This window comes from Portunus trituberculatus, chromosome 46 (assembly GCF_017591435.1).
Source record: "Portunus trituberculatus isolate SZX2019 chromosome 46, ASM1759143v1, whole genome shotgun sequence".
Lineage (NCBI taxonomy): Eukaryota > Metazoa > Arthropoda > Malacostraca > Decapoda > Portunidae > Portunus > Portunus trituberculatus.
The window spans coordinates 22,574,280-22,598,871 of NC_059300.1; the positions used below are offsets into that span (position 1 = coordinate 22,574,280).

General features: G+C 39.5%; 1 protein-coding gene across 1 annotated transcript in view; it reads right to left on the reverse strand.

The window, feature by feature from the left end:
* Window positions 1–24,592, reverse strand: part of LOC123519987 (FERM, ARHGEF and pleckstrin domain-containing protein 1-like) — a 235,886-nt gene that overhangs the window by 54,616 nt on the left and 156,678 nt on the right. Inside the window, 5 exon segments of the mRNA XM_045281752.1 lie at window positions 860–947; window positions 1,484–1,607; window positions 2,208–2,330; window positions 2,333–2,393; window positions 3,402–3,539. Of these exon segments, the coding sequence (XP_045137687.1) occupies window positions 860–947; window positions 1,484–1,607; window positions 2,208–2,330; window positions 2,333–2,393; window positions 3,402–3,539 (534 nt within the window).

Sequence of the window (24,592 nt, forward strand, 5' to 3'; positions counted from 1 at the left end):
ACACAGACATCTCCAAGAAAGGAACATGACTGATCTGCATCCCTTTCTCAAGAAGCAAAGTTATCTCTGTTTGGTGAGCTCTTGAAAATTGAAAGAAAGAAATACAACTTCCAAGACTATAAAAACTGAATGTACTTTTTGCACCACCTGACAGTAATGTAACAGAACCATACAACTTAAATATACTCCAAATTCTCTCCTACTCCAAGATACTCCACAAAACTTTCATGACTCGCATCCCATTTTAACCCCCTTCAGTATTGAGATGCATTTTTCCTTTGAATTTTGCGTGTGATTAGAAGATTTAACTTGTATTAAGAAAGTTCTATGGAGGTCAGAAGATTAATGGCCAAGTCTTCACTATTCTAACCCCACATAAGTTTCTGAAGCTGTATAAAATCATCAAATGGTAAGCAGAATGAGTATGGGAATGTGTCATGATACTGAAGGGGTTAATAATGATCAGCATAATTACAGAGCCCAACACTTATCACATTCAGAAAACAGAATCATGTACCCATATGAAACTCTAAGCTATTTTCAAGATGATCAATAATTCTACAAAGTCTATCATTCTAACCATCTTGTGTTTGTTTCAACAAGATCACCATTCTGAACATTCCATCCTATGTCCATACACATGAAACCTACATAACATTTCACATCTTTACCTCACACACCATAATACAACATCCATTAGACAATGCATCTCTCTCTCTCTCTCTCTCTCTCTCTCTCTCTCTCTCTCTCTCTCTCTCTCTCTCTCTCCTTTTTCAGGATGCAAAAACATGTATACTGAAGAAAAAAATTCAAGAGATTTACAAATCATCCTTTGCTTCTCACAGTCATCCCTACACACCTTGGCTGGATGCATCTTGATTCCATACAGTTCACATCTTCTTGCCGTTTCCAGAAGGTTGAGGTCAGCTGCTGCTGGTGTCATACCACTGTGGGGAAACACACACCGGAAGGTAATATATTTGCAAGTCTTGCATACTTGACAAAAAAATAAAAAAATAAAATAAGAATAAATAAATGTAATATATATGCTTGGATGTAAATATGAAACATTATCAAACTGAGCTTGCATATCATCTGCTATTTTATTTTTGTAATTCATAACTCTCTCTCTCTCTCTCTCTCTCTCTCTCTCTCTCTCTCTCTTCTTGTATTTCTTATTTTGTTTCTCATTCTTACAATTATTCTATCTTTTTTTCAATGGCTCAATTTTCAACTCTCTCTTCTCTTTTGTTATGTTTTATTACATTTCTATACACTAATTTGATTTATAAATACCTTTTCTTACCTAAAATACATAATAAATTTGGATGCTCTTTTATGGGGAGGCTGGATGGGATTAATGACATTTCAATACATTTCAATGGGAAAAATTGCTTTTAGATACAAGCTTTTTGAGATGTGAACAGAACAAGTTAAACTCGAATCTCAAGGTACCACTGTACCTAGAAATCACAAGACTTACACATGCTTTTTGTGGTTTTCCATGATCTTCCTCTCCAGCTCTGGGTCCTGGGAGGGCACGAACTTGTACAGGGAGAGGTAGCGGTGGTCAGGGTAGTCTTCCTCCACAAAGTCACCGCACTCAGCTGAGAAACAGACACCACAGTCAAAGGTATATGTTATAGTACATATATCAAATTATCCTTGAACTAAAGAGACTGTCTTTTTATTGTTCATCTTTTTAAAGAAGTCACTCTCTTATAAATTTCATTCCATATACCACACCTAATTTCTTTAATATAAAGAGGAAAAATCAGCCAAGTTCTCCAAGCACCTCATTACTGAAAGGCTCTAAAACTACTCCCCCTTCTAACACAGGAGCATTAGCATAAAAGGAATGGCTCAATAGCCTGGACACACTCTCATGGATACAACCAATATCACCACTGTGTCAGTGCAACTATGCAAATTTTATGGTTTATGTTTCCTTCCAATCTCCATATTTTGATGAGATAAAATTTTCAGTGATTCTCTTTTTTTTCACACAATCTTAATCTTACTTAACACCACTGTAGAATTTTTATCCAGTACACTGCCCACTTTCACTCTAAGTAAGATCACAGAAAAAGACTCATCCTGGAAAAATATAAGAGGCCACTTCTACTCAAGGAAATAGCTTTCCTCTCATTCCTACCACATGAGTAGAAATAGACCCAGTATACCTGCAGCACTTGCTGAGAGCTCACCTTGGACAATGTAAGAGGCCATGAGAGCAGCAGTGTTATCATTGCAGAGGAGACAGCCATGAGCCAAGTCTCTCTTGATCTGTAGTGCGAAGAGGTATCGGGTGTACTCCTCCTCCAGCTGGGCGGGTCGGGCGTGTAGAACTTGACACAAAACCTCAGCACAGGTTCCACCTGACTCAGGCACACCTGGCATGGGAAAGTAATTGACTTATGAGAGAAAAACTGTCCTGTCAATGTCACACACACACACACACACACACACACACACACACACACACCGCGTAGTGTAGTGGTTAGCAAGCTCGACTCACACTCGAGACCTCTTAATGTGTGGCCCCTGTTCACCTAGCAGTAAATAGGTATGGGATGTAACTCAAGGGGTTGTGGCCTCGCTTTCCCGGTGTGTGGAGTGTGTTGTGGTCTCAGTCCTACCCGAAGATCGGTCTATGAGCTCTGAGCTCTGAGCTCGCTCCGTAATGGGGAAGACTGGCTGGATGACCAGCTGGCGACCGTGGTGAATTACACACACATAGTTCTTCATAAAATGACCACCAAATGGGTGATAAATTTGAAAAGAAATGAAAAAATCTAGAATGCTTTTATATTTTCCATGAAAATATTGGACTCCTGCAGGAGGGACTATCAATTAGTTTAGTTTAATAAACATAGTTTCAATATATTTCTTAGCCTCCTCATTCCCTCCTCTTATTCACTTGCAACAGCATGATAAAATTTTCACACCAAAATTTTGACATAGAAACATAGAATTACAGGAAAATTATCACACTATTTCATGGCCCATGACTCAGGCCTCTGCCTCAGATAAATTCCAAATAAATGTACTTTCTCAGTGTGGCAATAACTCCTGGATTAAAATATATTACACAGTCTCGCAAACTAATTTTGTATACCCAATTCTTCAAGGACTTTTAACTCTAAGACTGCATGTGTACTTTATTTCTGATAAAGATTTAAGAGAGAGAGAGAGAGAGAGAGAGAGAGAGAGAGAGAGAGAGAGAGAGAGAGAGAGAGAGAGAGAGAGAGAGAGAGAGAGAGAGAGAGAGAGAGAGAGAGAGAGAGAGAGAGAGAGAGAGAGAGAGAGAGAGAGAGAGAGAGAGAGAATGCAGGGCAGAAACTGCACTGCTCAAAACCGAGTCAGGAGGAGAGGAGACAGAGCGAGATGGAGTAACTGACCTGTCTACTCATGGGCTTTTCCAAGTCAAGCCAGTAGCGTGTGTTGCCATCTGTATACTCCAGGCCAAAGTAATCTGATTCCAGGAGGTTGAGTTGTCGACAAACTTGCTCAAGCAGTACTGATGCACACGCCTTACTCTGCAGATAAAGAGATGCAAACATTATGGAAGGGCACAAGAAAATATCGGAATTACCAATACATACAAAATAACAAATTGTACACTTGATCTTCAGAAAAGATTCTTAACATATATAAATGCATAAAAATTCAACCAAAATCAAGAAAACTCCAGCATCTTAAAGGGAATTACTGAAGTGTCTTTTAAACTCTTTGATGTATACCCTCATGACCAAAGTGGCACCAGTGTTGTAGGGCCACCATTAGAATAGTCTGGCTGAAGGCTGGTTTAGATTTTGGAGGTTATAATGTTGGCTTAAGACCAACACTTGAACTTGCAGTTGCATGGCACACATATGATGCATGGACACTTGGCAAGATGGTGGACAGTGGAGCCCCATGGTTAGAGGATTCAAAACTTCATTAAAGTATGGTAGTTGTGAATACTCCACTTCTTCACTTGATCAAAAACTAAAAGGACTGATATACAACCAATAAGGAGACTTTCAGAGAGTCTACAGGAAAGAAGCATAATCCCCTAGTTAAAATCTTATGCAGTACACATCTGCCTGTCCCAAACTAAAGCCCCTCTGTCCCTAATGTTCCCAAGCTTGTTTATTGGCAGACATAGGTATCTGGAGCAGCAGGATGAATAAAAGCCAGTTTTTCCATTGGAATTTTCCAGCCTGTGTCCATTTGAAGTGTGTATATTTTGATATACTATTGCAAAATAACACACACACACACACACACACACACACACACACACACACACACACACACACATATTCATATATATATATATATATATATATATATATATATATATATATATATATATATATATATATATATATATATATATATATATATATATATATATATATATATATACCTAAACACTGGGAGGTCCTCTCTTAGTGCGCACTTCAGTTAATGCATTTCTGGTTTTATGTGCACCATCAGTTTGTTTCCATCACTCATATAATGCGCAAAATTTCTGACTTAAAGTGCACTTGGCGAAAGAAACTTTAATTCAAGAATAAAATATATTTGTCAAAAAATTATTCACTTCCCAAAAACTAATAAAATAAATTAGAATAAATAAAGAAAAGATATTTTAACAACAAAAGTAATAATTAAATGTCAAAATATATAAGTTAACATTCCATAACAAAAAACCAATGAGACTGTTTGACGCCGTGTTTATGTTTTGGTCCAGCCGGGTTGTTCCAGTTTGCAGCTTGTGTGTGTTACAGTTTATATTTCACGTTTGATAAGCATTAGGATATTTTTCATCTTTGTATGTTGGTGATACATAATATTTGTGAGCATTTTAGGCTTGTGAATATGGCTCCTTCCAAAAATACTAAAGAGAAGGGTGTTACAGGTATAGTGAAGAACGGCAAGCTTATCAAGAAACAAAAAATGTTTTTGCTTTATGAAAACTAGACATCATAGCCAACTCAACGTTGAGGCAGGTGATAAGCTCCGTGAAGTAGGCAGATTTTACTATGATACTGAGTCCACAGTGCGTAACATGGTGAAATGCAAAGATGCCATAAAGAACACAGTGCAGCAGGCATTGCCTCATGCTAGGGATAATATGGTGAAGGTAAGCTCATCTTCCCCTGCAAGCTCACTGTCCAGCCATTATATGTAAGGAAGAGCTTTGTTGTATGTGGAATAATAATGTTTTATGTTTCAGGAATGATTGATTTAGGGGCAGTTGTAGGGGGACTCAGGGGTCAGTTTTGGTGGGTCCCAGTCCCAAACTTATTTATAACATAGGGTTCTATTATTTGATTTGTGCGTTTTCGATATATGCAAACATTTTCTTGGTCCCTCTCCCGTGCATTAAGGGAGGACACCTTGTGTATGTATGTATGTATGTATGTATGTATGTATGTATGTATATATATATATATATATATATATATATATATATATATATATATATATATATATATATGTGTGTGTGTGTGTGTGTGTGTGTGTGTGTGTATTTACCTAGTTGTATTAAATTAGTTGTAGTTTTACAGGGCCTGGGCTTTACGCTCGTATGGCCCCGTCTCCATATCTACACTTATCCAATTTTCTTTAAAGCTATGCACACTCTTTGTTGACACCACTTCCTCACTCAAACTGTTCCAAGTCTCTACACATCTTTGCAGGAAACTATATTTTTTAACACCTCTCAGACATCTTCCCTTCCTCAGTTTTTTACTATGCGATCTTGTGCTTCGAAAGTCACATTCTTCTCTCAGGATCAGTTTCTCATTATCCACTTGATCCATTCTGTTGATCAATTTATAAACTTGTATCAGATCCCCTCTCTCCCTTCTCTGTTCCAGGGTTGGTAGACCCATAGCCTTTAGTCTCTCCTCATATGTCATCCCTTCAAATTCTGGAACCATTCTTGTAGCCATTTTTTGTAGTCTCTCCAACTTCCTTATGTGTTTCTTTTTATGGGGGTCCACATAACTCCTGCATATTCCAATCTGGGTCTTATTATAGTACTTATCAATTTCTTCATCATTTCTTTGTCCATGTAGTGAAATGCTAATCCAATATTCCTTAGCAAATTATATGTCTCTCTGAAAATTCTATCAATATGGCTTACCGGTTGATTGTTTTCTTCCATCGTCACTCTCAAGTCCTTTTCCTTTTTCACTTTCTCTAGTTCTACTCCATCTCCCATCTTATAGATTCCCAATGGTCGTCTTTTCACTCTTTCCCATTTCCATGACATGGCTTTTGTCAACATTGAATTCCATCTCCCACTTTTTACTCCATTTCCAGATCTTATTTAGGTGTTCTTGCAGTATTTCACAATCCTCTTTTTGCTTTATAACTCTGCACAGTTTCGCATCACCCGCAAACAGATTTATGTAGCTGTTCACTCCCCCTAGCTTGTCGTTTATATACATGAGAAAAAGTACTGGTGTGTGTGTGTGTGTGTGTGTGTGTGTGTGTGTGTGTGTGTGTGTGTGTGTGTGTGTATTTACCTAATTGTATTTACCTAATTGTAACATACGGGAAAAGAGCTATGCTCGTGTTGTCCCGTCTCCATATCTATTAATGTCCAGCTTTTTCTTAAAATCATGAATATTCCTTGCGTTGACCACTTCCACGTCTAAACTATTCCATGCTTCCACCCTTCTATGAGGGAAGCTATATTTTTTCACATCTCTCCTATAAGTGGCCATTTTAGTTTTTTCCCATGCCCTCTCGACATTCTTTCATTCCACATACACAGATCTTCCCTATCCATTTTTCCATGCCAATCATCACTCTGTATATTGCTATCAGGTCTCCCTTTCTCTTCTGTTTTCCAGGGTCGGAAGTTGCATTCTTTTCAGTCTGTCTTCATAAGTCAAATCTCTTAAGTCAGGCACCATTTTGTTGCAGCCCTCTGTACTTTCTCTAGTTTCCTTATGTGTTTCTTTAAGTTCGAGCCCACTGTATTGTTGCATATTCAAGCCTCGGTCTTATCATTGCAGTAATTATTTTCTTCATCATTTCTTCATCTAAATATCGAACGCCACTCTTATGTTCCTCAATAAGTTCAATACTTCTCCAATTATTTTGTTTATATGTCTCTCTGGCGATAGGTCATTGGTAATTGTCACCCCAAGGTCTTTTTCTTCATGACTGGTTTTATGTCTTCATTTCCTATCTTGTACATACTCCTGATTCTTCTTTCACTCTTGCCAAACTCTATTTTCTTGCATTTTGTCGTGTTGAACTCCATTTGCCATGTACAGCTCCATTTCCATATTCTGTCCAAGTCTTCCTGGAGTAGTTCGCAATCTTTGTCACATCTCACTTTTCTTAACAATTTTGCATCGTCTGCAAATAGGCTCACATAACTGGACACCCCATCCACCATGTCATTTATGTAGACCGCGAACATTACTGGTGCCAACACTGATCCCTGTGGAACTCCACTCTCCACCAAGCCCCATTCTGATGGTCTGTCCTTAATTATTGTTCTCATTTCTCTTCCTACCAAAAGTCTTCCATCCATTTTAGTAAACTGCCATGCACTCCTCCTACCATTTCAAGTTTCCAGATCAGTCTCCGGTGTGGTACCTTATCAAAGGCCTTTTTTAAATCCAGATATATTCCATCAGCCCAACCATCTCTTTCCTGTATTACATCTATCACCCTCGAATAGTAACATATCAGGTTTGTCGTGCATGAACGCCCTTTTCTAAAACCAAATTGACACTCACAAAGTATGTCATTTTTCTCCAAGAAGTCTGTCCATCTATTCTTCACCACCCTCTCACACATCTTAGCTACCACACTTGTAAGTGACACTGGTCTATAGTTCAATGGGTCTCTCTTGTTACCTGATTTATAGATTGGGACAATGTTAGCTCTTTTCCAGTCTTGGGGCACTACACCTTCCCTTAATGAGGCATCAATTACTTCACAAACTTTTTCTGCCAGTTGCTCCCTGCATTCTCTTAAAATCCATCCTGATACCCCATCAGGTCCCACAGCTTTTCTCACTTCTAAACTCCCCATCATATTCTTGATCTCCTCCACAGTTACTTGAAACTCCTTCATAATCCCTTTCTGTTCCATTACCAGTGGTTTGTCAAAAGCAGTCTCCTTTGTGAATACCTTCCGAAAGCATCCATTCATAGCCTCTGCCATTTCCTGGGATCTTCACTGCATACTCCATTTACTTCTAAACTTTCAATACTTTCTCTATTTTTGATGTTGTTGTTCACATGTCTGTAAAAAGCCTTGGTTGGTCTTTACATTTATCAATTATATCCTTTTCTTGTTTCTTTCTTTCTTCTCTTCTAATCAACACATATTCATTTCTTGCTCTTTTGTAACTTTCCCACTGCTTAATCCGTCTTTTCCTTCTCCACCTCTTCCATGCATCCTCTTTTCTTGTTCTAGCCTTTTCACATCTATCGTTAAACCAGTCCTGCTTTCCAACTTCTCTATGTTGTCTTATTGGTACAAATTTTTCTCACCTTCTTTGTATATTTTTATAAATTCCTTCCACTTTTCATTTGCTCCTTAGCACTCTTGAATTTCATCCAATTTGTCTCTTGAAAGAATTTCTTTAGGTTTCCAAAATCTGTCTTGGCATAATTCCATCTTCCCACTTTATATTCTTCATTTCTTCTAGATTTCTCTTCATCTATCACCTTGAACTCCAAAACTGCATGATCACTCTTTGCTAAAGGGCACTCCACCCTCATCTCCTCAATGACCATTGGCTCTGTACTAAAGACCAAGTCCAGTCTTGACGATGCTCCCTCTCCTCCAAACCTAGTATCTTCTTTGACCCACTGAGTTAACACATTTTCCATTGCCAGTGTCAATAGTGTATTTCCCCATGTTGTCTCTGATCCTTCCATTGACCAGTCCTCCCAACACACCTCTTTACAATTAAAATCTCCCATCATTATAGTTCGTTCACAGCCACCCAACATTTCTTCCAGACATGTTCCTGTATCACTTATCATTTCTTCATATTCCTGTACTGACCATGCATTTGTCTTAGGTGGTACGTACACCACTATGTAGTGCCTCTTTTTTCCTTCATTAGTTTCTGCTCTGATCTTTAGCACTTCTGCCTTTCCCATACCTTCTTTCACTTGATCCACCTTTATATCTTTTTTAACTAGCAACATCACTCCTCCTCCCATCTTACCTACTCTATTTCTTTTCCAAACATTATATTTCCCTTCTCCAACCATCATGTGTGTGTGTGTGTGTGTGTGTGTGTGTGTGTGTGTGTGTGTGTGTAGTGGAGAAAGCTAAAATGTAGCTAAATGTCACCTCTTACTAAAAAAAAAAAAAACTATTGCTACTGTTGTTGTGATACTCACCATCTTTGACATAGAATAGAAATATCTAGAAATCTGTAGTTTACACCTACTTACAGACACTAATCTAATCTAACATTGCAACACCTAATCTAGCACTACCTGACTAACAGAAGTAAGTTTGCAATGTTGCAGCAAATCAGTTACATAATTTTTGGTTTTGATTTTTTTTAATGCAGGGAAGAGCCAACGGTAAAAAAAAAAAAAAAAAAAAAAGGCCCACTTGAGTGCTACAAAGTCTACAAAGAGGAAAAGCGTCAGCCAAAATTTGGGAGCAAATGCCTCGATACCTCCCTCTTAAAGAAGACAAGTCGTAGGAAGTTGGAAATACAGATGCAGGGAGGGAGTTCCAGAGTTTACCAGTGAAAGGTATGAATGATTGAGAGTATTAGAGAGTTGGACAGAATAGGGATGAGAGGAAGAAGAGAGCCTTGTGCAGCGAGGCGCAGGAGGAGGGGAGGCATGCAGTTAGCAAGATCAGTAGAACAGTTAGCATGAAAATAACGATAAAAGATAGAAAGAGATGCAACATTTCGGCGGTGAGTAAGAGGCTGAAGACAGTAAATCAGAGGAGGGGAGTTGATGAGACGAAAAGCTTTTGAGTCCACCCTATCTAGTAAAACTGTATGACTAGAATCCCCCAAAACATGCGAAGAGTACTCCATACACGGGCGGATAAAGGCCCTTATACAGAGTAAGCAGTTGGAGGGATGACAAAAACTGGCGGAGACGCCTCAGAAAGCCTAACTTCATAAAAGCTGTTTTAGCAAAAGATGAGATGTGAAGATTATGAGTAAAGGACAGACTGAGGATATTCAGTATAATGTTAGTTTAAGTGAGGTTAAGTAATGCTATGTTAGATTTCTAAGCAGGTATAGACTACAAAATTACTCGAGATTTTGACTACAGATTTCCAAATATTTTTCCTGTAGCATCCATAATGGCGGCTATCATAAAAACAGCAGCAGTAGCTCCAAACTTACTTTTGGCGATAAGAGGTGACATTTGACCATATTTAACCCACCCGAAAATCCTGCATTCTTACCCAGGTCCCCGAGTTTTTTGGAGGTCGCGTCGAGTCTTAACATTAACCTTGTTAACTACTTTGACCTGCATCATTAACTTCCTACCCACGACCACGTCTCCTTTCCATACAGTCGTGCCAGGATTATTATTTCATACCACATACACAGCACTCACCAAGGAAGGAATACACTCGCCCTCTCTCCCTACTCACCACAGGCATCGCCTGCTAAAGTTCAGTGAGTGATTGGTTTGCTTCGGTGCGTTGTGAACAGGGCTCCCACTTTGATTTTTCAGACTTTCCCCCAGACCAATGTCCAAAATTCCCTAGATTGGCCACAATTTCTCAAAAAACAAAGAAAATTGTTCTAAAATGCACCACCCTCAATTTATATACTAAGAACCGTCATGAAAAATGTAAGAAATATGGAATATTACAATTAAATCACCTAGGATCTGTGAAATAACTTATGTCTGCTCCAAAATTATTTCCATTTCCAACAGCTTATCAGTGTACAAAAATACATCCATCACAAAATTATTGCACTCCTGTATATCATTTGGTAAGGAAGATAAGTAATGACTTTGATGCATCAACAATTGTTACAAGTTTTCAAACACACAAAAAAATGCTATAATTAAGAACTAAAAGTAAAGGTATTGATCCATCACAGAATTGGTACAAATTTTCATATACTGTAAAAATATACATGCTAAAGTTAAGAATTAAATGTAAAGCGATTAATGAATTCCACTAATTTAGACTTATTTAACATGAAACACAGAATTCCCTAGATTTCCCTAGATTTGATAATTTCCCTAGAAAATCCCTAAAAGCGTTGAAATTTCCCAATCTAGGGAAATTTCCCCAAAAAGTGAGAGCCCTGGTTGTGAAACAACTCGCGCATAACTCGGCTTTCTTGATGTGCACAAATAATTTAGACTTAGAGCTTCCACCAGAAAACGAAATACAGACTGTTCCTAATTATTATAATTTGTCATAGCAAATCTTTAAAATACAGCCGCATCAGATATAACTACGGAATTCACATCCCATGCTGAAGGATCAGTGACCTCGTAAACGCAGAAAAATTGCGAGCCACGCATGTAGTATATCTGTAATAACGCTTAAGAGTGTGGCAAAAATTCGAGATTTTCTACATCCAGCGGTGTAATTTTCGAAGTGTTTTGTAGGGTTATATCAATGTCCTAACGGGAGATCCGGAGGGCACAATCCCCCGCCTCCTAACTACGATAGGTTATTTTAAAGGAATTCTGAAGAGTAAGTGGTGTGTGATTGGAAGAAATGAGGGGAACACGGACGTATTATAAATAATTACTTTTACCATCAATCAATTATCATACTTCTGATACAACCACAGTACTTGTCGATCTGAAGAGGCGAAGCACTTCGGCGTCACCAGTACGAAAGATCACTCAAGGGCCCCATACATAGTCAGACGACCTTTGCCTGTTCAGGCAAAACTGAGCGTGTATGGATACTTTAGGTTCCCTGTTCAGACCGACTGAAGGTCTCCTGACGAGACCTGCAGCTGACAATTTTACCCCATCCAGCCAGCATCCGATTCAGGCAGAACTGCGCGTGTATGGGTACTTGAGGCGTCATCATGCAGTACAATGAGCACAGCACATACCAAGAAGTAAGAACATGTATGCCGCACAAGCACACTGCTTCACGGAAGAAGAGCGGCGGTTTCAGACAGATTTTATAAACATCTACAAAGAGAATCCATGTCTCTGCAAAATCAAATCAAAAGGCTTCAGATAAAAGTAAAAAAAATAAACACACGACATATGACTAACTTGCAGAAAAATTAAAAGCTTTCAGCCTCTCATGAGATTGTGATACAGCCTTGCACATGCATGGCTTGCTTTTTGATGAAAGAGTGTGTGTGTGTGTGTGTGTGTGTGTGTGTGTGTGTGTGTGTGTGTGTGTGTGTGTGTGTGTGTGTGTGTGTGTGTGTGTGTGTGTGTGTGTGTGTGTGTGTTTAAGTGTTTGCAGAGTATTTTTACGGGATTAAATCAACCTCTCAATATTCCATATTTTACTTAACCTAAAAATGATATATTTCTTCTTTGAATTCAAAGTGTGTGTGTGTGTGTGTGTGTGTGTGTGTGTGTGTGTGTGTGTGTGTGTGTGTGTGTGTGTGTGTGTGTGTGTGTGTGTGTGTGTGTGTGATAATAATAATAATAATAATAATAATAATAATAATAATAATAATAATAATAATAATAATATACGGTTTATTAATTTGGCAATGTAAAAAATTACACTGAAAATGTGTGTGTGTGTGTGTGTGTGTGTGTGTGTGTGTGTGTGTGTGTGTGTGTGTGTGTGTGTGTGTGTGTGTGTGTGTGTGTGTGTGTGTGTGTCGCCATGTCTCCAATAACCATGGATGCGTGTTCTTTTGTTACCATTCTTTGCCCGCCTAGCGACCACCACACAAGTTAGCTGCCTTATTGTTAGTGGCGATTACTTCTTTCACTCGCTGTACAAAGTCTGGAAACTCAAAGCTGAACACAACTAATGTGAAAATGTTACAACAGTTTCATTTATTTTCGAGGTTCTCGTGAGGCTAAAAGAAGTTTCCATCAAGTTATATAATCGTGCTGCGTTAGTTGTGGGACTGTAAGCTTGCTAACACAAACTGGAGAATTACCTCGTACCTACTGAAAAAGCCTCCCACCATCAAACACACCCACACCGTCTTACCAGGAGAAAACTTAATGGTAGTGGCAAAGCTCCGTAACTTACTAGCACAATTGCGCTTCTTGAAATCTTTACCATCATCCCTAAGAGAAAGTGTACCCAGATTTGAGTCACTGACTGAGACTAAGAGAGACTAAGACAAATCTCCTCCTCCTCCTCCTCTTCCTTCTCCTCCTCCTCCTCCTCTTTGCTCTTTCTCCTCCTTCGACAAGGCACTCCATAATTTTCATACTTCATGCCGCCATCAAGGAGCTTTGTCACCCTCGCATCCCTCCCTGGCGTAGCAAACACACCTCTCCCCTTGATTTTCTAGGCTCTTTTCAGCACAGAATGCACAGTATGCTAAACGGCGTGAGACTGAAGGTGGGTTGGTGTTTGGCGGGCTTGACAGCGAGGACAGCATTATGGTACATACATATCATGCTCTGGTGGATTTGTTAGACTTGACGTCGACAGGAAATTACTTGACAAAATATATACATCACCGAAGTTATCTGTGACATTGTGATCACCATATTCTGAAACACTTCTACCCCGCACCTCCACTACATAAAAGAAAAAAAATTGAAATGACACGGGATTTCAAATACTTTTACGATGCTGAAGACGGATTAACGAGATTTTTACATTACGAACACGAGAAACACTCTTGAGAACTCGGCTAAGCATCTCTGTGTTCTATGATTACAGTCGTGGTGAGAAAGCAGAGCGTTTAAGAATACGGGCTTCTGTCTTGCAACGAACACTTTTACATGTGTTGTGGATGCGACTCTCCATTCACTCCTGCTCGCCACTCAGCATCCCCAGACCACTCACTGCCTTTGTTACTTAGGATCACGACGCTTTACATTATAGTATTTTGTACCCTAAGTGTTAGACCGCCATCGCCGCGGCGCGTGCACAAGGCTACACCTAATAGAACTACACTAACATACAAATCTCCTATTGCTTCCAAGTTCTTTAAGTCGTGGCAGAGATCAAAGAAACCGAGAACTGCGTTGAAACTCTCATGTTCTGTGTATCACTGTTTGACCAATTTCAAGATCAACTGATCAAAGTAAACGTTCTGTATGCTTTAAAAGTTTCCCTTCAAAATTATAAGGCATTTTCAATAATTTAAGATAATGAAACACAGACACTTGCGTCCAATGGCGAGCGTGCACGGAATATCAATATGGATCTCTGGCTTGCAGTGCACGACAACAGCCGCTGCTATGGATGAACACACAACGTCCTATCATTTCCCATGGAGTCCAGTTAGTACAGAGCAGTGTAATGTAGTGGCGTCCTTGGTTATCTTCGTGCATGATTACTGCTAAAAAGACCTGATCCACTGCAGCAAAATTCAGCGTGTCTTACGTGGATCAATCTCAAAAAGCAATAAACATTTTTCTGATGTAAGCAAGAGCAAGGGATAAAAGGCGCCGAGGCTTATTGGGGCTCATTTAGTGATGCTGTCTGAGAAGACCCGCCCAGCCTGGCACTGATGGACGAAAGAATACCAGGAAATCTAACCAAGGATTTTGCACACACACACACACACACACACACACACACACACACACACACACACACACACACACACACACACACACACTGACGATGATGGCCCATGACACAAACAACAATGCGTATGTCTATTTGTCTGTCTGTCCGTTTGTCTGTCAGTCTTTCTATCAGTCTGTCTGTGTATCTGTGAGTCTGTTCATCCGTCTACCACCATGTTTATCTTCCTCACACACAGGCAAACTAATTCACTGATTGACGGAATGAATGAATGACAAAACACACTTGATGAATAAAACAAGATACAACAAAATGCACAAAATAAAACAAGATGTGCAAATAAGTAATGATTATATAGATTTGCTGGGTGCCACATCAAATTCAAATGAGAGAGAGAGAGAGAGAGAGAGAGAGAGAGAGAGAGAGAGAGAGAGAGAGATACCCAGCCTCAAGATTAAATGCAATGTGGCTATAGGCGTTTCCCGGCGATGCAAGCGGTACCCAAACCTCCTCCAGCTGGGTCCGCCTTAAAGCTGCCCTCCTCCTCCTCCTCCTCCTCCTCCTCCTCCTCCTCCTCCTGCTCCTCCTCCTCCTCCTCCTGTATCTGTTTGCTCATTTCTCTGTTCCTCCTTTTCCTCTATTTTCTCGTTCTTATTTTCCTTCTCCTCTTCCTCTTAGCATCAAATTTTCTGTCCAACGACGAAAAAGAATAAATAAATTAAAATAAATAAATAGAATAAATAAACGTATTTCACGACCGAGAGAGAGAGAGAGAGAGAGAGAGAGAGAGAGAGAGAGAGAGAGAGAGAGAGAGAGAGAGAGAGAGAGACAACGTTAAACAGGATAAGTGAAAATTTAAGTGGCGACGGGATAGGGGGAGAGGGAGAGGGAGAGGGAAAGGGAGAGAGGAGGGCAGGCGATCAGGGGATAATGAGTGGCATGAACGCGCTGGGTAAACAAACAAGGGGCTCCGTGAAGGAAAACGCTGCCTAACTGAAAGAAAATGAGGGTTATTTGAGCGCCAGACTGCAATGGCGTGAACGTAAATATGAAGAAGGTAAGGAGCGTGAGGAACATGCAGACAGACATTGAGCGCACGCTATTTGTACACTAGAGATCATTTACAGTGAGCTCAATGATGAAGAATGAGTAACACCCCACCAAAAAATTACGTTAAATTATAAGATACAATGAAAATATAACCAAAATAGTGAATAGTGAATGAGAAAATGAGATGAACACGATTGAGTGAATAATATAGAGGCATTTAAAGGGAACTCAATGATGAAGAGTGAGTGACTATGCACCATCCCACACCAAAGAAGTACGTTAAATAACACGATACAAAGAAAATATAACCTAAATAGGGAATAGTGAATGAGAAAATGAGATGGAAGGGGACATGATTGAGTGAATAAATTAGAAGCATTTAAAGGGAGCTCAATGAGGAGGAGAGTGACAATATGTACCACCCTACACCAAAAAATGACCTTGAATTACACAAAAAGAAGAAAATATAACCAAAAGAGTGAGTAGTGAATGAGGTAATGAGATGAAAGGAACATAACTGAATATAGAACCATTAAATAACGCACCTGCAGACTAAACAGACTATTTAAAAGAAGCGTCAACCGTACTGAATAGCAAAACCTACGTAAGGGAACATGAGGAAAAAAAAAAAAAAAATAAAAGACAAGAGGCAGCTTCAACACACGAGAAGTCATTACTTAAAATAATCAACTCAAGGGAACATAACTGAGAGAAGAATACAGCAGATGGGAAAAAAAGAAGACAAGACAAGAGGCAACTTCAACACAAGAGCAGCCAGTACTCAAAATAATCAACCCAAGGGAACATAATTGAGAGAACAAGTGCAATAAAAGAACCAACCGACTCAGTGAATAATTAAAGGCAGAATAAACCCAAGGATACTTCAATTTTTAGGGTGGAAGTGCACGATACGAGGAAAAGAAGTTGACATATTTAAGGAGCATGAAGCCCTCCGTTCGTAAATCAATAAAATGAGGTCCGTGGATCAAGGACGGGGAAATATTAGAGTAGGAGACGTAAATTTTTGGCTGAACTAATGGAAGGAACGACGATAAAAATAAAAGAGTTCAAAATTAAGGTCATAAATATCGCACGATGAAGAAAGTTGAAGGTAAAGAAAAAAATAAATAAATAAATAAATAAAATATGTAAAAATAAAATGAATCGCGAATATTATTAAGAAACGTAAAATTAGGGTTTTAATTAAAGAGGTTAAGTTAACAGAAAGAAAGGAGGAGGAGGAGGAGGAGGAGGAGGAGGAGGAGGAGGAGGAGGAGGAGGAGGAGGAGGAGGAGGAGAAGAAGAAGAAGAGAAGAAGAAGAAGAAGAAGAAGAAGAAGAAGAAGAAGAAGAAGAAGAAGAAGAAGAAGAAGAAGAAGAAGAAGAAGAAGAGAAGAAGAAGAAGAAGAAGAAGAAGAAGAAGAAGAAGAAGAAGAAGAAGAAGAAGAAGAAGAAGAAGAAGAAGAAGAAGAAGAAGAAGAAGAAGAAGAAGAAGAAGAAGAAGAAGAAGAAGAAGAAGAACCAGAAACAGAAGAAACCGAAAAAGAAGAAGAAAAAGATGCTAAAGGCTAACCAAAACATAAAATTCTCCATAACCAAAACACACAAAAACAAAACCAAACCCTAAAAAAAAAAAAAATACAAAAAACAGCGAAACACTTGACCTAAACAAAACACAATAAAAACAACACATCGTATAAAGGAAACTGAAATAAATAAATAAATAAATAAAACGTAGGAGAAGGAGAAGTAAGGAACGGTGCGAGGGAAGACTAAAAGCAGCGTAAATCAGGCCACAACGCTGAGAGAGAGGCAATAGACGGTCACTACTGCGCCAGCCTCGAAGGGGGAGAGGAATGGCTGCAAAAATGACCCACAGCAAACGGAGCAGGACGCGCAAACCCAACAGGCGGTGAAGGGAAAGAAGGATGGCCGTGTAAAAATATAACCAGGGTAACTGATGCGTCACACCAAACACACATGTGCCCCCCCGCGTCATGAACCGGGGATTGGGGGAGAGAGAGAGAGAGAGAGAGAGAGAGAGAGAGAGAGAGAGAGAGAGAGAGAGAGAGAGAGAGAGAGAGAGAGAGAGAGAGAGAGAGAGAGAGAGAGAGAGAGAGAAGGAATATAAGGAGAGACAAGGAACACAATAAGGAGGAGAGGGAGAGACGGAACGACATAGAAAGAGAAAGAACAATAAGGAGAGAGGGAGAGAAGGAACAATATAAGAGAGACAAGGAGAGAAAAGAAACGATATAAGAAGGCGAGAAGGAAAGAAAGAAAGACAAGGAGAGGGGGAAATAAGAGACGATAAAAGAAGGAAAGAAGGGAAAGAAAAAAATGATAGAAGGAGAGAGGGAGAGAAAAAAAATACTTATTTACTTACTTGTTACTTGGGGTGTTTGTTCAAGGCTCCGCTCCACTGCGAGGCAGAACTCAACAGAGCCTCCCTCAAAAGCAACTAGCATCTTTAATTGTCTTTGATTTCCATGCCGTTAAAATCATAAACTTCCTTGAACAAATATGTCTTCAATTTCTTTTTGAAGATATCGATCCTGGCACAACCTTTGATATCACTCGGCAGTTTATTGTAAATCCTTGGTGCGCATCTTGCAAATGCTCGACATCCCATGTCAAGGTGATATCTTGGCTCATGTAGTCTGTATGGGTCTGCATCGTGTCTCAGCTCCATCGTAGTGTCATGGTGGAATGTTTCCAGTAAGTTCCTCAAGTACTCAGGTTTTCCAGACTGTAATGCCTGATGAGTCATAACACTAATCTTGTACTCAATTCGTGCTTTAATTGGCAGCCAATGCAGATCTATCAATACAGGTGTTATCCTCTCACGAGGAGAGACGCCTGTAATCAGTCTGGCAGCTCTGTTCATGACAAGCTGTAAGTCTTTTAAGAGATACTTAGGCAGTCCATAATACAGAGAATTGCAGTAATCCAGTTTGCTTATCACATGATTATGAACCAGCATCTTCGTAGTTTTCTCATCCAAGTATTTTCTGACAAAACCTATATTTTTCAGATGGTATCTTGTCGTCTTAACCACCTGCCGTATTTGATCTTTCATAGATAAATGACAGTCCAATAATACTCCCAGATCCTTCACTGTATCACGAACACCCAAACTGTTACCATCAATACATAATGTGGACATATCAATCCTCTTTAAGTCCTTATTCTTACCCACTATCAAACATTCAGTCTTGTTTTGATTAAGTTTCAACTGCTTGGATTCCATCCATCTACCAACATCATCCATAATAAGTTTTATATTTCCTTCAACATTATCTACATTGTTCAAGGTCATGTAAAACTGTGTGTCATCAGCAAACAGTTTGAAGTCAATGTCATGTTTTCTTAGTATGTGTGATAGTTCAATAGTATATATACAGAACAGAATAGGACCTAAAACACTGCCTTGGGGTACTCCTCTTTCTAAAATCTTCTTGTCTGAGAAAGATTTACCAACTTGAACACAGTATTGCCTGTTTGCAAGATAACTTTCTAAATATGTTAGTGCATCTCCATCAATACCGACAGACCTGCAATCTAAAAGAAGCAATCTGTGAACAACTGTGTCAAATGCTGCACTTAAGTCCAGTAAAATTAGCAAACCACATTTTCCTTCATCCATCAGGATTATCAGATCATTGATAACTGAGCATAAAGCTGTCTCAGTCGAATAAAGTTTTCTATAAGCCGATTGATTATCCGGTAAAGCCTGCACTACTTTCAAATGGTCGAGTAATTGGTTTAATACAGCACTTTCAATAATCTTCGATAAAAAGGTCAAATTAGATACAGGTCTAAAGGAACTCAAGCACTGCGTATCCATTTTACCCTTTACAATGGGCTTTATCAATGCCATATTTCAGAGACAGGAAAGGTATTGTTCATGAAGCTACTGTTTATAATCAGTTTAAAAATTTCCAGAATTTCACAGAACTTCTCACTCTGAATAATATCACTAATAGGTAATGGGTCATTATCGCAGTAGGTTATATTAACTTTATGTACAATCTCCTTTACTTCATCCACACTTACTTGCTTAATGGAGAGTAGCTTAGCTCGAGGCGTTGGCATACTCACGGGTATTTCAAGCTCCTCATTTCTAAAGCTCTCCACAATCGACTTTATCTTTTGATCAAAGAAGTCAAGGAACATATTTGCCAGGACAGTGTCATTAAACCCCTCAGGCAACTTATTTATTCTCCTGTTACCTGTCAAATCATCCACTATCTTATATAATCTACTAATGTTAGACCGTGACTCTAATGACTTCTGTCTATAGTACTGACACTTTCTCCTCTGTACAAGAAGGAAAAGGGAAAAGAAGGAAAAGAATAATATAAAGAAAGAAAAAGCGATAAGGAGAGAAAGATAAGAAACAATATAAGGAGGAGAGAAAGAGAAGGAATGATATAAACAAGAGAGAAGGCACGATAAGGAGAAAGGAAGAGATGAAACGATATAAGGGGAAAGGAAGAGAAGGAATAAGGCAAGGAAAAGAAAGGAAAAAAAAGTACGGGAAAGGTGTAAAGAAAGGACAAAAAAGAAGACAACGAGGAGAGGTAAGATGGAGAGAAGGAAGATCTAAGGAAGGGAGAGGAAGGGAGGAAAGTTAAGGAGGAAGGAGGATATGGGGGATGGGGAGGGTGAGGCACTGGAACGGAGAGGAGAGAGGAAGGGAGCGAGGGAGGGAGGAAGAGATAAAGGTGGAGGAAGCTCTGAGTATAGACAACTACGTGATTATTGAGCGCTACCCACCCACCATCACCACCACCACCACCACAACAACAACAACAGCAATAACAGCCAAACACAATATTCATAAACAAACTAAAACTGTTCCCAGACATTTCGGAAAGCAATACGACTAAAATGAACGAGAGAAATAAAGAGGCTGGTGTAAATTTATATAAGAAAAATAATAAAGATATATAGCAATAACCAGCGTGGCACTAGAGGCATGAATTGTCGGGTTAGAGAAGAAGGGAAGAGGATGAGGAAGACAGACGATGCAGAGAGAAAGAGTAGGGAGTGGACACGTGAGGGAGTGAGGGAGTGTCGATTCAAAGACTACACACACACCAGGCTGCATTGATCTCTTCTTTGCATTTCAGGAGTAGAGTTTACCGTTCCACAGCCTTGAAGAAATGTGGTGCAAATTTGGATCATGGTGGGGAAGGGCGTCACTGAGTCACTCCCAACGTTTCCGTGGGTGTAGTTACTATATTGGCAACACAAGTGGTGCCCGGTTACTCTGAAGGAAGTGTCGCATTCCCACGAGCACTGCACGGCTTGGGTGAGGCGCGAGGCTGTGTTTCCCTGACTGATTAACAGAATGACCAAAGGCTGATTAGGCTGCATTTTATATGACTGCTGCGGTCCTTCATCCTCTCTCTCTCTCTCTCTCTCTCTCTCTCTCTCTCTCTCTCTCTCTCTCTCTCTCTCTCCCCAGGCACGTCCTTCCAGCAAGACGTGGAAAGACAGTGGAGGAAATTAAGGCGGAAGTGGAGGAAAGACTCCACCTGGAGGAACATTGGGGGTGTTGGCGCGGAGGAGGAGGAGGAGAAAAGGTATGGATATTGATAACTGAAAAAAATTCTCTCTCTCTCTCTCTCTCTCTCTCTCTCTCTCTCTCTCTCTCTCTCTCTCTGATCATGATGGTAGTGGTGATGGTGATGGTATAAAAAAAAAAAAATATGATAAAAACTGAAACACGTACCAAAGAATTACGAAAAGAATAAAAACTTGCACCAAAAAAAAAAAACAACAACAATCTGATACACATACACAATCTCTTTCAATATGTAGTGAGCTGCAATAAATTCTCCCATCCTGCCCCATCCTACAATGCCCCGTGTGTAACCCTATGCTCAAGGTAATAATATTCCATCTGTCAACTTTCATAAGGCTAACAGAAAATAACGCACGAAGCAAGAGGATATATCTCACAATTGTCTTTCTGTCCCTTGTTTTTACTCGTGGACTGTCAGGCTAAGCCCTTCAGGTCAGACACATGAAGACTACTCACTGTTTATAATCTTGATTCTTGCCTCCTTTGCCTTTCATTTAATTCACTCTTTATTTTTCGTTTATTCCATCACCAGGGTTCACTTCAGCGAGCTATGGAAGTACTATTTAGCTCCGTTTGTCGAAATCTAGCCAGGAAGCGCTGAGTGCCGGGTCGTGTATTTTTGACTTGGTTCTGAGTGGTGGAAAGGCAAACCTGTGACGCAGAACACTATTTCAAAGGCTACAGGTTCTCTCTCGCAATGGCTATTTTCAGAGACTACAGAGATTGTTATTCCGTTTCACGGAAATATCTTTGCCGACGCTGATGCAGAATCCTTGTTAAACTGTCACTGCTGTCATAAAAGTACACCGGGAAAGCGCAATAACTTCAACTGGAATCTGCGAGTGGTGGAGGTATGACGCGAGAATGTCTGACAAAGCGATCCATGAAAGAATTACACAGCCTGTGCAAGGAAAACTGTTCTGGGGCGTGTGGCTCCAGCACAGGCCACACCACTGCACAACCCTCATGTTAGAGCGATCATACAAGCTTTTCGACGTTTAAGAACATAAGGACATAAGAAATTTAAAGAAGCTGCAAGAGGCCATCAGACCTACACGTGACAGTCCCTGTGTGAACAAAACTATTTAAATCAATCTATCATCTTCATCCGTAAATTTATCTAATCTTCTTTAAAAGCTCCCTATTGACTCACCACTAACAACACGATCACTGACTAAGTGCATTTCATTCATCAACCACTCTGTTAGAGAACCAGTTCCTTCCTATTTCTTTCTTAAGCCTAAATTTCTCAAGCATAAACCCATTGTTTCTGGTTCTATCCTGGTTACTGATCCTAAGAACTTTGCTCATGTCCCCTTTGTTATAACCTCTATACCACTTGAATAATACTATCACGTCCCCTCTTAACCTACATCTCTCTAAGGAATGCAAATTTAATATCTTCAATCTCGCTTCGTAAGGATCTTATGTATCCTTTTGGACATTCTTCTTTGCACTGATTCTAATAGAACCATATCCTTCCTTTAATGCGGGAACCAGAACTATACAACATAATCTACATGCGGTCTGACCAGCGCCAAATATAACTTAAATGTTAATGTTTGCGGCTCTGTACTGTCTCTTGGGCTTCTCTCTACCTTCCATGTCTTTCTCCTCACATACACAGTCATTCCTTACTATATCCATGCCTTCCACATGCACTAATTTTGACTTTTGCAACATTGATCCTCCAATTTTGGGCGATCATTTAAGTACCATCCTGATCTATTTCAGACACTGATCCTAATGTTTTGGATGATCCTTTTTACTTTTCTTTGGGGATTGGCAACTCAATGAGCCTTTTTTTTTTTTTTTTTTCTCAATTTGTTCTTCTCGCTCAATGTCTCTCTTACTTTATGAAAAAAAAAAAAAAATCTTAAAAAATAAATCTCATGGGGAAGTCCGGGGCTAATGTGGGAGATTCATGTAACAAATCTCCATCACATTTCCGTTAATATCTTATGGATTTATTCACTGTTTTATCGCCATCATCTCCTCTCGCGGCAGGAACCAACAGCTCCAGTTAACTTCATTTCCAGCAAAACAATATTGCTAACTGACCCAACATTCGCAGTCCATATCTCACGTACCACTGGAAACTGTAATCTCCTTGAACATTTTTTTTTCCCAATACACAAACATAGCCTCTCTCTCTCTCTCTCTCTCTCTCTCTCTCTCTCTCTCTCTCTCTCTCTCTCTCAAACTTCCTTAAAGTCTCCTAAATCTGTTTCCTCACCCACCCTACGGCTCACCTCAGCCTCACCAGAGTCCAATAAATCAATATCTTCACCCGAATACTAAAACTTTACCGCCTCTTCCAGTTTCCACCACTCAGAAATATCCCGGCACCTCCTTCACCGCCACCGTCAACGAGGCTCATCTGTTAACTCTCTATCGCTGGCACTTTCAACACCTTCCTTCTCTTATACACCCACTCTTATCTGCTTCTGTATTTCCTATGACCTAAACTTACTTAAGAGAGAGGTTTCAAGACTTTTACCATATTCTTTGGCTAACTCTCGGACCTGCTCGGTTACTGGCATCTAAATGGACCTTTTTGTTTAACTTCTTCAGTGCCATGACGCATTTCCATATTCATTTTACTTACTATTTTAATGATTTTATATAGTTCAGAAACTTATGTGGGGGATCAATTTAGTGAAGATTGTGGCCATTAATCTTCTAACCTCCACAGATCTTTCCTAATCTCAATGAAATAGTCTAATCATACACAAATCTCGAGGTAAAAAATGTGTCTTGATTTCCCATCTCACAGGAAAGAAAAATAGAATAAAAACCAGCATGTGAGTCACTTCATACGGTAATTAACGCATCTTTTTTTTTTTTACTGCGTTACAGACAAGATAAGCCAACTGGATCACTGGCGTTCGCTTTGTTGTTCTGTCATTATCTAGTAGACTGTTATGAAAGTTATCTAGTTCAATTTTTTTTTTTTTTTTTTGTGTGTGTGTGTGTGATTCTACTTAGTTTAAAAGTAATTATAAGTATACACCATAAAAATAGGGATAAGAAAACCTAAAATGCACTGCTAATCTCACTGTGGCCTTGGACAATAAATAAATAATCGTGATGAGAAAATAATGTGTTAAAGAAATACAGCCTTCACTACCCACTCACTCCAGGAAGACTATCAGGCCAGCTTAGCGACATTACTCATTCTTAGCGGATATCTGATTTTAGTGAACCGACACCACCATACAGACGAAGACAAAGACGAGGAAGAAGACAAAGAAAAAGAAGAAGACGAAGAAGAAGAAAAAGAAGATAGGGGGACATAACTATTTCAATC